The sequence below is a fragment of the Lutjanus erythropterus genome, chromosome 18 (genome assembly GCF_056507025.1).
Source record: "Lutjanus erythropterus isolate fLutEry1 chromosome 18, fLutEry1.hap2, whole genome shotgun sequence".
In the NCBI taxonomy this organism is placed as follows: Eukaryota; Metazoa; Chordata; class Actinopteri; order Lutjaniformes; family Lutjanidae; genus Lutjanus; species Lutjanus erythropterus.
In genome coordinates this window covers 22,544,860-22,558,572 of record NC_139334.1, presented here as the reverse complement: position 1 = coordinate 22,558,572, position 13,713 = coordinate 22,544,860, and the positions used below count along the sequence as shown (strand labels likewise).

The following is a 13,713-nucleotide window of genomic DNA, read 5'->3' as shown; positions in this document are numbered from 1 at the left end:
ATCTGAACTATCCCAAACTCCCAAACAGAACCTTTTTTAATTACGCTGATGAATCTTCCTCCTGCTGTCATCAACGGCAGAGGAAAAATCCAAACCAAGTCAGACATGCTGATGCACCGATTGAGCAATGCACTGCATGACGAATACAATGACTCGACTGACTTTGATCTCCACAAGCTGCAAGAATTAAAAAGCTTCCGTTTACTCGTGCAGCAAAGTCAAAGAACTACATGTATGTTGCGCATGCTGTCTCTGTGTTTTATCTTCTTTATGTCATCAAAATCTCTGCTGCGGTTTGAGGTAAAGAGGAAGTGGACATGTGATCACTTTCACACTGTCCTGCCAGAGAGTTTTTTTTTGTGTGTGAATAATTCATTCATTCATGTAGAAAACAAGAAGTACAAGTTTGTAAGAGTCAGAAAGATCATTTAAATTTAATGAGTGTTGTTTAGTCAATGTGGTTTTATTTATTTATTTTTTGCTAAATATGAAAAATTCAAGACTAGCTTCCAAGACCAAATTGAATGAGAGCAAGAAATACCAGTCTCAAGAGTTTTTGGCTGTTTGGACGGTGCACAAATGTGTGTGTGTGCGTCTGTGTTTGTATTTCTTTGGCTGTGTGAATGATGGCAGGGCAGGCAGAGAGAGGTGTGAAGCAGTCGACTGGAAGTAAGTCAGACAGTCTGTTAGGTGGTTGTGAATATCCAGTATGCTTCATCAGGATGGACAAACTGGAGTCATTGGGCGTGTGTGTGTGTGTGTGTGTTTGTGAATGATGAATGGCTGTATGAGTAATGACTGTCGTGTTATGAGGTCAGAACTGCCCCTGAATATCTAGGGCTTCTGTGTGTGCGTGTTACATCTCGGTGTGTGTGTTTTACTCTATGCATCTTTTATGTTAGAGAGGCAGTTTCCATGCTTACACAGGGCTTTCTGTCTAATGACACAGACACGTGTACATGCATGCACACACACACACACACACAAACATTCATACACCCAGACAAGTGGGTGATTGTTTTCTGGATTCAACATGGAATTTTTCAATTTAACATTTTATCCCTGCTGGGAATCGACACCTTATTCCTCCCACATTCCACAGGGGAACGGAAACCACTGTGTGTGTGTGTGTGTGTGTGTGTGTGTGTGTGTGTGTGTGTGTGTGTGTGTGTGTGTGTGTGTGTGTGTGTGTGTGTGTGTGTGTGTGTGTGTGTGTGCGTGGTGATGTCTGAAGCTATCAACAGCAGCATCCATCTGGTAATGATTCCACTGGAAAACAGAGGTCATTATTCATTCATTGATACATTAAATTTATGTGCATTAGATCCTGTAGGAAACTTGTGCAACGGGACACAGAACAGAACAGCTGCAAAATAGAAAGTGCATCTACATTTTCCCTACATTTAAAGGACCAGTATGTAGCGACTGCATGTGCAAAAGGGAGTGCTGCAGTCCAGAGAGCAATCTGGAGCTGTATATTAAATAGGTTGAAATCTGCAGGCTGCAGGAGTTCTGCAGAACTGCAGAAGCACGCAACATCGGAATTTCGCAATAACAAGCGACAACAAGACCTCCACTGTAAGCTTATCAGCTGTCAATTGTCTGTCAAAATAAAGTTAAATCTGTTATTGTGAAAACAAAAAGCCCACTGCTCTGAAAATAAACACTCTGGAGTTGAAATTCAGTGACTGCCTCCTTTCTGCCTACCAGAGTCCATTAAACTATTGCTCAATTTAACCGTTATAAACATCTGCTTCTTCTACAAGATTACTAATGATTTCTTATGACTCATTAACAGACACTTACTCATTTCGTGAACATTTGGCATTAATCTAAGCACTAAATTAATGTGAAACAGGCAAACAACAACGGTCGTTCCAGCCTGGAATAGAAATTTGTAAGGGGGCACCGCAGCTGCAGCGTTGATGTCAGAATATCGAGTACATCAACTTGGCCTGTTTTCTTGATCTGTGATGACACATCACGGTCATTCCATGATTTATTACCGTAAATATATTACAGATTTCTCCTTTAACTTCCACCATGACTAAGCCTTATGAGGCAAGTTCTCACAGAATCAGATGGCTGAAGACGAATGGATAATCATTTTTTTTTGTCTTCTTAAAGTTGCTCCTGCACTGTGCAATTTCACACATCAGTTGCTCCAAATTGCAGTGAAAGGTTAAGTGCTTAAATTTAGAGGATGCCAAAGCCAAGGAATTATATAACAAGACATCAGTAGGCTGAACACAACACATTTGTTTTTATCTACTAGACTGGTCTATCGTTGCTTCAAAGGAATAGTTTGACATTTTGGGAATTATGCTTATTCTAAGCTGGATACCACTCATGTCTGTCCAGTGGGACAACGGTGCAGCAATCTGCCTCACAGCAAGATGAGTTTGAAGGCGGCGTCTCTCTGTGTGGAGTTTGCATGTTCTCCTCCAGTTTCCCCCGCCGTCAGAAACATGTATGCTAAATCAGTTCTCCAGTCGGCGCCCCTGGCCGAGGCACTGGCTCGGTCTGGGTTCCTGGGTGTTGCACAGCGGCTGCCCTCTGCTCCTAAAGTAGGATGGCTTGTCTCCCTGTGTGGTGTACTTCACCTTTAAATATGAATTAAGCCACAGCCGGGAGACGGTTATCTTAGCATGAAGACTGAAATCAGGGTTAAACGGCTGGCCTGTTCTTGAAAGATACAGATGGATTTTGTTCAAGACTTTACCCCCCTAAAAGTAATGTTTTTACACTTTTGTACATAACCCAGATGTGTTAAATGGTGAACGAGCTTGGATAACAGTCTTTATGTTAAGCTAAGCTAGTCATCCCCTGGTTTTAGCTTCATGCTAGTGTCTTCTGAGATTTTTCCTTCATGGGGACTGTTTCATCAGTTCCACTGTGGATTATCCACAGAACCAGGACACGGATTCTGGAGGATGTTGAATTTTTTTTGAATGAAATGTTTCAACGCGTGCAAACTATGGAAAACTATCTGCTTGATACCACAAACAATTTGTAATTTTTCTTCTTTTTTGACAAGGAGACAGTTTTCCTTTCAGACACGCCAACAAATGTTTTATTATATTGCCTTTTATTTCTTTATTTTTTTTTTTGCATTTTCATCTTGTTGCATTGTTTTCGTCTTATGCCACTTTCATCTTGTTACGTCTTTTGCGCCATTTTGACACGTTTTTTTTACGTAGTTTTCGTCTGCTTACAACTTTTTTTTGTCCTGTTTATGTTTTATGTATTTCATCCTGTCTGTTGTGTGTGATATGAGCTGATGGATACACCGGGGAACTGTCTTTGTGTTCTTGTCTCATCTATTTAGGATGAAATCGTTCTCGATGTTTGGAAAGCGGCGCACAATCATGCAAAAATAAATTGATCAATAATTCCCCACAAATGCATCAAAACCTAAGTACCGAGTCTGTTTTGAAAATGTGAGGGATATAAAGTCCAGATAATTGTGTTTATAAGTTGTCAGAAACATAAATACTCAAGTAAAATGCAGATACCTGAAAATTCTGCTGAAGCACTAAGTATTTCTACCTTCTACCTTTTTTACTTCCCACCTGTAATTTTCCAGTTGAAATTCCTCACTTCCTGTATGCAGAACAGAGGCCCTCAAACACGCATTTCTGCTTGTGATTCAGGCTGATGTGTACTTATGACTTTAAAAAAAGATTGCATAAGTACAATGAATTTCTCTAGAAAATGAGGGGTTATTTTAAGAACACAGGGTTATTGGAAGAGATGTCTTGGCCCGTCCTCGTCTTCATTCGCTCCCTATTTATCATATAAGCCGATCCTTCATTTACTCATTCCCTCTCTCTTCCTCCCCCCTTTTCTTCTCTGTCTCGCTCTTCTCTTTTTCCTGGCAGAGCAGAGAGTGGTGTTACCATCTGTCTGTGATGTGTCCTGGACGCAACTCTGCGTGTGTGTGTGTGTGTGTGTGTGTGTTGAAGGCAGGATGGCCAGGCTGAGCTGGGAACGGGGCTCAGATGGAGAAAGAGGGAGACCAGAGGAAGAGCAAAAAAAAAAAAATCAAGAATTAAAGGAAGAGATAGAGTCAAAGGCAAAAAAGCACACAGAGGGTGATGTGTGTGTGAGCGTGTGTGTGTGTTTATGTTGCAACAGTATGAGCCACAGCTGTGTGATCTACTAACCCTTTCAAAGACCTTGTCAGTGCTAGAAGACGACCAGCTGAAAGAAAAGACACACAATGACACACAGCTGTTTTCAGAGGAACGCCGTGTGTGTCTGTCTGTGGGTGTCTGTGTGTGTGTGTGTGTGTGTGTGTGTGAGCGTGCGTGCGTGCGTGCATGCATGCATGCGCACATTTGTGTGTATTTACCCATTCTTCAGAATTGGGACAAATCATGTCCTACAAAAAAAACAAAAAACAAACAAAAAACAAACAACAACAACAACAAAATAGTGCTGCAACTAATAACTTATATATATCTTATTTTCATGAACAGTTAATGAGTCGCTTATTTTCTCGATTAATCAATTAGTTGTTTGGTCTAAAAATGTCAGAAAATGGTGAAAAATTTGACGACTATTTCCCAAAGCAACATCCACAGATGTCTTGTTTTATCCACAAACCATATTTCTATTCACATTTGAGAAGCTGAAATAAGAGAATTCGAACATTTTTTCTTAAATGACTCAAAATGATTAATCAAGTATAAAAATAGTTGACAGTTAATTTAGTAGTCAATTAATCTTTGCTTCTCTGAAACCAACATTCTATTTTTTTTTCCTTTTTTGGTGAAAATATATTCTTTAAGGATTTTAAGAAGTTTAAGTTTCTGAAGTTGCTCTGTGCCAGAAAACACCCGTGTCCCAGTCAAGAATTCACAACTTCAAACAATTTTAAAATCTGTTTAAAAGCCTTCAAAATCCAACACTAACAACACCTACTGATAACACTGGTGTAAAAATGTGCTGTCAGAATCGTCTTTCTCCGAAGTTGTGTCCCAGATTTCTGTCAACATGATTTAATCAGGCATTAAAAAAAGTTTTGCTATACCCTAAGCACCCCGGTCTCACTTCCTGGTTTAAAAAAAAAGGTGGGAATACCTCTCAAGGACTGGTAAACTTTATATTTTTCGACAAATTCAGTGTCTCGACCATAACAAGTCGACTCTGTAGACCTTCTAAATCAAAGCTGAATAACATTTATGGTTTAAAATGTGTATTTTGATTAGCATTAAGAGGCAACATAAAAAAAAAACTCTTTTAAAGTGTATTCTACCATCATAATTGAAGAGTTAAAATCAGAACCCCCTCAAATACTTCTATTTCTTGCTGTTATCCCTCTGATGTATACTGTATATGTGTGTGTGTGTGTGTGTGTGCTAATAGCAGCTTATAGCCATTCATCAGTAGCTCTTTAAGCAGTGATTTCACTCACCAGCGTTGAATAGAAACACCTACGTCATTCAGTAATCTATCCCTGGCGAGGAATCTGTGTGTGTTTGTATATGTGTGCGTATGTATGTCTGTATGTCTGTGTGTGTTCAGGCTGGGTTAGCATTTGCATAACACTTTAGCTGGCTGTGTGTGTGTGTGTGTGTGTGTGTGTTCCTTCAGGAGACAGCATATGTATCACTGCTCACTTCACTGTACGGGTTGTGTCTTTTACTGCTGTACATACATTTTGACTGCTAAAGTTCGGGTTAGCAGCTCGGTTAAAACCCTGATGAGGACCACGTGCACCGCTGACACACATCGCCGAGGGTTTTCTTTTTTGTTTGTTCTTGCCCTATAGCCAATTAAGTGAAGCCGTGTTATTTTCCACTTAAGATGAATGGCCTGGGTTGTTGTTTTTATTTTTTTTTCATAGTTATGCTCTTCGGTTTTACTGCTATTATTATGCAAGCGCAGAAACCATCTCCAGATTTAGCTCTTTGGGTTAGTCTCCACAGAGCGCCGACACAATTGACCCCAGAAGCCCTTAGAAGACTTCCCATATGGAAAAGATCTAGATACATTTTACTAAATGTTTATATCATTATATCCCTCACTGAAACTTGTAAGTAATGTACTGTATATGACAGTCAAAGTAGATAAAAGACCCTCAGTAAATTAGTGTAATGTGAAATTAAACTTAGCCCCACAAGATAAATGTAAAATGTCACATATATGAAACGATACACGTAAAAAAAAAAAAATTGTCCAGTCCCTCCAGAATTTCTTAGACTTTTTTAAAAGGGTTGTTGTGGCCTAACATGTCTGATTTCATGACAGCTTTTCTGTAAATTGTGATTTAGGTTGCAGTGTTTTTTTTAGGTGTTGCATTTTGTTTGGAGGTGTGTGTGTGGGGGGGATTCATCTTAAAAAAAAAAAAAAAAACCCTAAGGCAACTTGTTCCGGGGAGAACAAAACCACACTCTGCTCTGAGTGAGTAACTTTACCAAAAAGGGCTCAGCATCACAAAAATTCTCAGAAAAAAAATGCTTTCTTTGTAAGAGGAGAAATACACAGCAGGTGTTCCACCAAGAAGCAAAATTTTAAAATATGAAAGTGCACAATGACGATGACAAACCTTTTGTTTTTTTCAGTACCAGTGACCAGCAAATTGTAAAACACTGAGTTGGTTCACTGAGACGTACATATATGACGTGTGTGAGAGAGACTGCAGTGATTGGGGGAACTCTCAGGAAGCTGCGATGATGAAAGTTGCTGTGATTGGACAAAATTGCAAGGCTGCACAGAATTCATAGGGCTTGGTTGAATTCACATTAATAGTTGTGGTGCCAACATCACAGCATCCTGGAAGGATTTATGGCTGTGTAAATCTTAAACAACAAACATTTACTTTTAGTCTTTTAAGTTTTTTCTGTTTCTTTTCCATATTGGTCCCTATTCTTCTGATATGTTTGCATGTTCATATTCAGTACTAATCTGCTGTATTTGCAAAGCTAACAGCAGGTGCAGTTATCTCTATTCACCTACCAAACTAAGACCTTATTCATCCAATATTTCTTTTTCTTTTTTATTAATCCTCCAAACAGGATATTCACTATAATCCCTCCTGTATTTCACAGGACTATTGTTGACGATGAAGTGCTTTGAATTAGTCTCTCACTCTCATCTCTGTTTTGCTCTGCTTCTTTCATCTTTTTTTCTTTTATATTGACATGATGTGACTTGTTGTATTTTTTTCTTTTTTTTACCAAAGCTAATTTCTCTGCACAAAGCCTGTATGAGAGGAAAAGAAAACATATTAGGAAAGCTCTAATGTTAATCTGTTAGGAACACTGGAATAATGTAGTGTCCTCTTTTCATGTGTCTCTTTTCTCTTCTCTTGTGCACAAGTCTGTCTTTTCTAACCTTATTTGACTTGGCCAATTATCGCTATCTTTCCATCGCTCATTGTTCTGCTTGTGTGCACCTTTTGTTCGAATAAATCCTCTCTCTCAAGCCCATTCTAGTATGTGTTATTCCAGTGGACGTATGGTTATCTGTCATGTTTCGTGTGCGCCTCTGTTACTGCAGATGTATCTCGGTTTTGATCCAAGTGCTTATCGAAACTGGGATGGAAACTGCACAATTAGAGTAAACCCAATGGAAACAGCCTAATTTAATAAAAGCTCCTCAACGTTGCAAAAAAGGTTTTTACGCTCATATGAAGTGGGAAATTGTTTTGTTGATGAGGAAATTGCACAATTAGCACTGATGGAAATACACTGCTAGTTTTTTTTTTTTTTTTTTTTTAACAAAGGAATAGTTTGACATTGTGGAAAACAAGTTTGTTTGTTTGGTGAGAGTTAGATAAAAAGATTCGTACTGGTCTCATATCTGTCCATTCAATATAAGGCTACAGCCAGTTAGCTTAGCTTAGCACAGTAGATGGAAGCAGGGGGGAATGGCTGGCCTTTTATGTCTACGTTTTTGTGCAGATTAATGAGATACAGAGTTTCCACCTTCTTCCAGACTTTACGCTAAACTAAACTAACTAGTTGTTGGCTCCAGCTTCTTATCTTTTTGTCAAACTCTTGGCAAGAAAGTCAATAAGCGTACTTCGAAGGAATAGCTTGACATCTTGGGAAAAATCCGTATTTGCTTGAGAGTTAGATACAGGAAGCTGCAGTCATTTAGTTTAGCCTAGCATAAAAACTGGAAACAAGGGGAAATAGTTACCTTTTTTACCTCTCAGTTTTCGTACAGACTAAACAAACGACACACAGTGTGTTGTTTAATGTGTAATGGGCAGATTTTGTTATCCGCAAACAGAGCCAGGCTAGCTCTTTTCACCGTTATGCTAAGATACGCAAACTCACTGCTGGGTCCAGCTTCATATTTAGAGTACAGATATGTGAATAGTATCAGTCTTCTTGTCAAACTCTTGGCAAGAAAGCCAATAAGCGTATTTCCTTGCTGAGAGTTAGATAGAGGAAGCTACAGTCGGTTAGCTTAGCCTTGCATGACAACTGGAAACAGGGGAAACATTTTTTTTAATGAGATACAGTGTGTTATTTAGTGAGCTTTAAAGGAACTGATAGGTGGATATTTTTACCTCTAAAGAGAGCCACCATTATGCTAAGTTAAACTAACTGACTGTTGGCTCCAGCTTCATATTTACAGAGTAGACATATTTTCTCCTCTTGGCAAGAAAGCAAAAATGTATGTTCCTCAGAATTTCAAACAGAGGGTTGGACTTTCGGCAATGTTGTGTTCTTTGTTGATTCTGCATCTTTGAGACCAACAATAGCAGACAGTAAAAACCACCAACAGTTCACTCTTCCCCTTTTTTGTCACTGATCTGTTGTCTTTAAAATAAAATCAGAAAAAAACACCTCATCTGTTGTCTTTAAACTAAAATCAGAAAAAAACACCTAATCTGTTTTTTTTTTTTTTGCTTACATCATGTGATGAGACAAAGGAAATGTCATTTAGTCACTGCATGCGTGTGAATAACCGAACACTGCTGACGTCCCTGTTCCTCATTCTCTTTCTGCCTCTCTGTACTTTCCCAGGTAGGGGCAGTTCAGTGAATTTCTCCATGAATGTACGTCACAATGATGATGACAGACCAGATTCCACTGGACTTGGCTCCGCCCCCCCTCCTGAACGGGGAGGTCCCTCTCATGCCTCACATGGTTAACGGCGACGCAGCGCAGCAGGTAAACACTCGCTCAATCTGTCGTTTATGTTCAGTTATCCTCGCAAGTGCTTCTTTCAACGTTCCTGTATTGCCACACACACACACACTCACACACACACTCATCATGCAAATACATGCAAGAACACACATCAAACAGTCATGCAGGCTCTTCTCTTTGTTGTCGTGTCGTCACAGGTAATGAATGGCTGTTAAAGTAAAGCATTTGTCATTTACGAGGAAGAACACAGGCACATCCACTTGCATCATTCAGACTCTTTAGCAGCCTATAACTGACTCCAGATGTTGGAAGTAACTAAGTACAAATACTTCTACTCCCTACTTTTACTGTACAATTTAACACAGACATCTGTACTTTCTACCCCTCACATTTTCAAAGCAGGCTTGTTACTTTAGTTTTAATGCATTTAAGTGGAATCATGGATAATTTTTTATTTTGGATCGTTGTGCACAACCTTCCCAACACACCTGACAGAAGTAACGAGTTGAATATGACGCAACAAGACAAGAACGACATAACAAGACAAAAAAAGTCCAGTGTAATCAGATGTAACAAGATGAAATCAATGCTACACAACAAAAAAGACATAACAAGACCAAAACAATGCTACAAGACAACAAAAAAAGACCTAACAAGACGAAAACAATGCAACAGGATGAAAACGATGTGACACGTAATGTAAGATGTAACAAGATAAAAACAATACCACATGACAGAAAAGAAGTAACAAGATGAAAACAAAGCAACAGGACAAAACCAATGCAACGAGACAAATAAGACGTGACAAGATGAAAACAGTTCAACAAGACGAACTCGATGCACCAAGACGAAAAAGAGGCAACGAGACAAATAAGATGTAACAAGACATAAAAAGATGTAACGAGATGAAACAGTGAGGGAGGCTCGACTGTGGAGGAAAGCCGAAGTTAGTTTTGCACATTAGCAGCTGGTACAAATGTCCTTCAGAGGGCGACTTTTTTACTTTTATACTTTGGGAAAAGTTGAAGCACTGATTCAAATTATTTACTCACATAAAAGCGAAAAAGTACAGCCCCTGAAATGTTACAAAAGTATGTTATGTGTGTACTTTTACCACCTCTGTTAGGCAGCCTATAACTGGCTCCATTGATGGATCCCAGGCCTTAGCTTGAATTACTTTGGAGAAGGATTCCACTGCTTCTCTGAGACTGACTGATCTTATCAGAAGCCGCAGAGCCAACTGGATCACCTTCAAAGCGCAAAGCCCCACCCGAGCTCTGCACAGACGGGAGGAAGCGTAATTAAAAAGCATCACAGTTAATTGACCTGGGTCTAATCCTGTTGTCACAGGAGCAGCATAGCAGCATAGCAGTTTACACCGTGTGCTTTTGGAAGATGAGAGATGATGATGATGATGATGATGTTTATGTATCTTCCCCATGCCTGTTCCCTCATAGCCCAGAGGAAGCACGGTGGGAGGGTTTTGGCTGCGACACATAACAGTTAGGGAGGGTTTTGGCTGTAACACACAGCAGTTAGGGAGCTCTTTTTATTGTAACACCCTGCAGTTTAAACTTGGTTCCCAGTGTGGAATCAGGGCCCTAGACCGATGATTATATAGATTTTGACTTTGCATGCGTGTGTCCGTGTTTGTGTGTATTTGTTTGTTTCTGGGTCTGTCTTACACCGTGTGTGTGTGCGTGCGTGTGTGTGTATCTCTTTTACCCTTTCGGTGTCTGTGTGGGCACACAAGTGTCTGTGTTGAGTCTGACTGCATACTTCAGTTTGTGTTTTTGTCTGCTTGCTTGTCTATCAGCTTTCCGGCCTGTCTATCTGTGTTTACCTGCCTACACCTGTTTATGTGTGTGTGTTTATCTTTGTGTTGCTGTGTGTTCCTTTGGTGCAAAGCAAAAGACATCAGATGTTGTACACTGTCAGGACGCAACAGTATATTGTTGTATGATAGGTATGATGTGCATTATGGAGAAAGTGTAAAGAGCTTAAGTGCCACCATCACATCTAAGCTAGCTGTAGCTGTAATATAATGTAATTTCTCTCTGAGGGTTTCTTTCATTTTCCTTTCTGAAAAAATGAAACTGAGGTTTATTTTCCATATAACACCAGTCACAATGTCTGTTTACAATAAATTCCACTAGAAAACCCCTGTATCACATACATATAATTTAATGGCAGCTACGTGTTGAATGTTTTCTTTTCAGAGTGCCCACATCTCATTCATCTGAAATTCATGCTGTATGCTTACTACTTTACTGTTTGTAGGAGCTGATTGATCAAAAATGCCAGCAAACAACAGTGCATATAACAGAAGCTAGCAGAAAGGTCAGACCACTATGTAGCTATATAACCTTAAAAGTTACAGTTAGAAATTGATAACAGACATAAATAAAGTTGTCCGCAATTCAAATCAAATACCTGTAATCTACCTGAAAGTGCCTGCGTGACATCACAGTGATTCTGTCTGTACTAACATAACCATAAATACCCTAAATCTGAAAAAAAAAGATTTGTCAGTATTTCACCAGTTTGTCCTTGATGCTGTGTTTAAGTGCAACAATGTTGCCAGTGAGCAGCACTGTATTCTCTTCTGTCTGGGAAACATGTAGCCTTGCTCTGGCTACATGATGAAGTGCAACAGTGTAGCCAGCAGGAGGTTCCATTTAGAACCTTGTGTTGGCTACAGTGTTTGCACTTCGTTTTGTTGTGTGGCTCACGCGTCCTTGGTTTTCTGACTGTTTCGTTTAGTCGGTGTGCTGTTATTCTCATGATTTTTGCTCCATCTTCAGATAATTGAGTTAAGCGAGTTGCTTTTTTCTTAAAATGTTATTTCTTTACTCATGATATCACACCCACACTGTCATCTAATTAAATTTTTTAATCTATTTATCTTTCAAATACTCTTCAATATTCTGTCCATTCCTGTGTTTAGCCAACCGATTGGCCTCAGTCTGCCAGGTTGGTGATGTTTAACTTTTGGCAGATTGACCCTCTGGGAAAGTGTTCGTTTAATGCAGCTTAAGCTGAAATGTTAAAATAAGGAATGATAGTTATGCTTTTTAAACATTTATGTAGGGATGCTCTGACATATTGGCCAGTGTTGCTGCAATCAGTCTATTCGCAAGTAAGATTGGACATTGACAGATGGCAGTGGCAGATATTTATCTTTTGTTTCGCATCGATTTTGCGCTCACTAAATGTAAATATGGGTTATTTTCGGTTGAGGCTAGCATACCCAGCAGCTGTTTCGGAGAGGAAGACGCAGGCTGGACACGTGCCTGGTGTGACATAAGAGGGAAACAGTGCTGTGTTTTAATGAAGATTTCTTTATTTCCCTGGCCAAAGGGGGAATAAATAACAACAAAAACAAAATAAAGAACCATAAAAAAAGGTTTAGTATCACTACTGGCCAAACAGCTATTTTCAGTATCAGCCCAGAATTTCACAATTGGTGCATCACTGGATTTACAATCCCTTTGTGAACTTTGCAAATAATTAAATCAAAATGAAAACAAAACAAAGCATAACACTAAATTACTGATTTTGAATTGGAAGTTTTTATTTCTGGGACAGAACTTGCATGTTTCAGCTTTCAGTTTGGCTCTCTGTCAACTGTAACAGCTTTCAACTTCTGCCGCAAACTGTTGACTAAATAAAAATGATCCTCGACTAGAAAAAGTCTGTTTCTCTGAAGATGCTTAAATAAATGTTTGTAGCCAAAGAAAGTGTTTGGAGAATATCAGCCAAGGCAAAGTCAGGTTTTCCCTCTTTATACAAAAGAAGAAGGATTTTCTCATGTAGGCGTCTGTTGTATTTATTGTTTGGTGTACACAAAGATCTGCTTTCTGCCTTTTATGCAGTTTGCACCAAAATATTGAGATCTTCCATTTTTTATGTTGTACTGTCACAGTTTGTTTTTATTCTTGACTTGATATTAGACATAATAAGTTAAGGCGGTCTCCTGTCAGTGCAAATCCATTATTTTTTTTTTTTATTTAGTGACGTGTTTTCGAGTTGTAAGTTGAAAAATGACATGAACCGAACTCTAAACATTTTGTGATATCAAACCATTACCTGATTGGATCGTTACAGCTTCAGTGATCATTCCATCAAAACACAACAAATCTGCCACATGACTATTTCACACACTAATCTGGGCTTGTATAAGTTTATATCTAACACATACTGTACATATACGCACCCACCCACATGGTCTGATACGGGGGTTTTCTTAGTCCTTGGGAAACATGGGTCGCCCTGTACGATGCTGGCGTTCCCATGGCAACAGCAGCCGCTGCAGCAGACAGAGCAGGAAGTGTGTGTGTGTGAGTGAGTGAGTGAGCGAGCGAGCGTGTGTGTGTCTGAGGGAGAGGAGCAGGTTAGCGCTGAGATGGGAGAGCATGCAGACACTACAGGAGGACCGAAGGATATGAGGATTTTACGACGGCACACCTGTAGAGCGTAGACGGGGCTGTGCTTGTGTGTGGATGCATGTGTGTGTGAATACGTGTGTGTGTAATGGAGGGTCACCTGTTTCATGTCTACAGCCATGTGTACACCCTCAATAATCTGTATGCGGAGAATA

General features: G+C 39.5%; 1 protein-coding gene across 1 annotated transcript in view; it reads left to right on the top strand.

Moving 5' to 3' along the window:
- The window catches only part of fndc3ba (fibronectin type III domain containing 3Ba), a 145,476-nt gene that overhangs the window by 30,966 nt on the left and 100,797 nt on the right, over positions 1–13,713 (top strand). The window contains exon 2 of the mRNA XM_084742012.1: positions 8,988–9,134. Within this exon, the coding sequence (XP_084598138.1) occupies positions 9,018–9,134 (117 nt within the window). The 5' untranslated portion in view covers positions 8,988–9,017. The remainder of the gene's footprint in view (positions 1–8,987; positions 9,135–13,713) is intronic.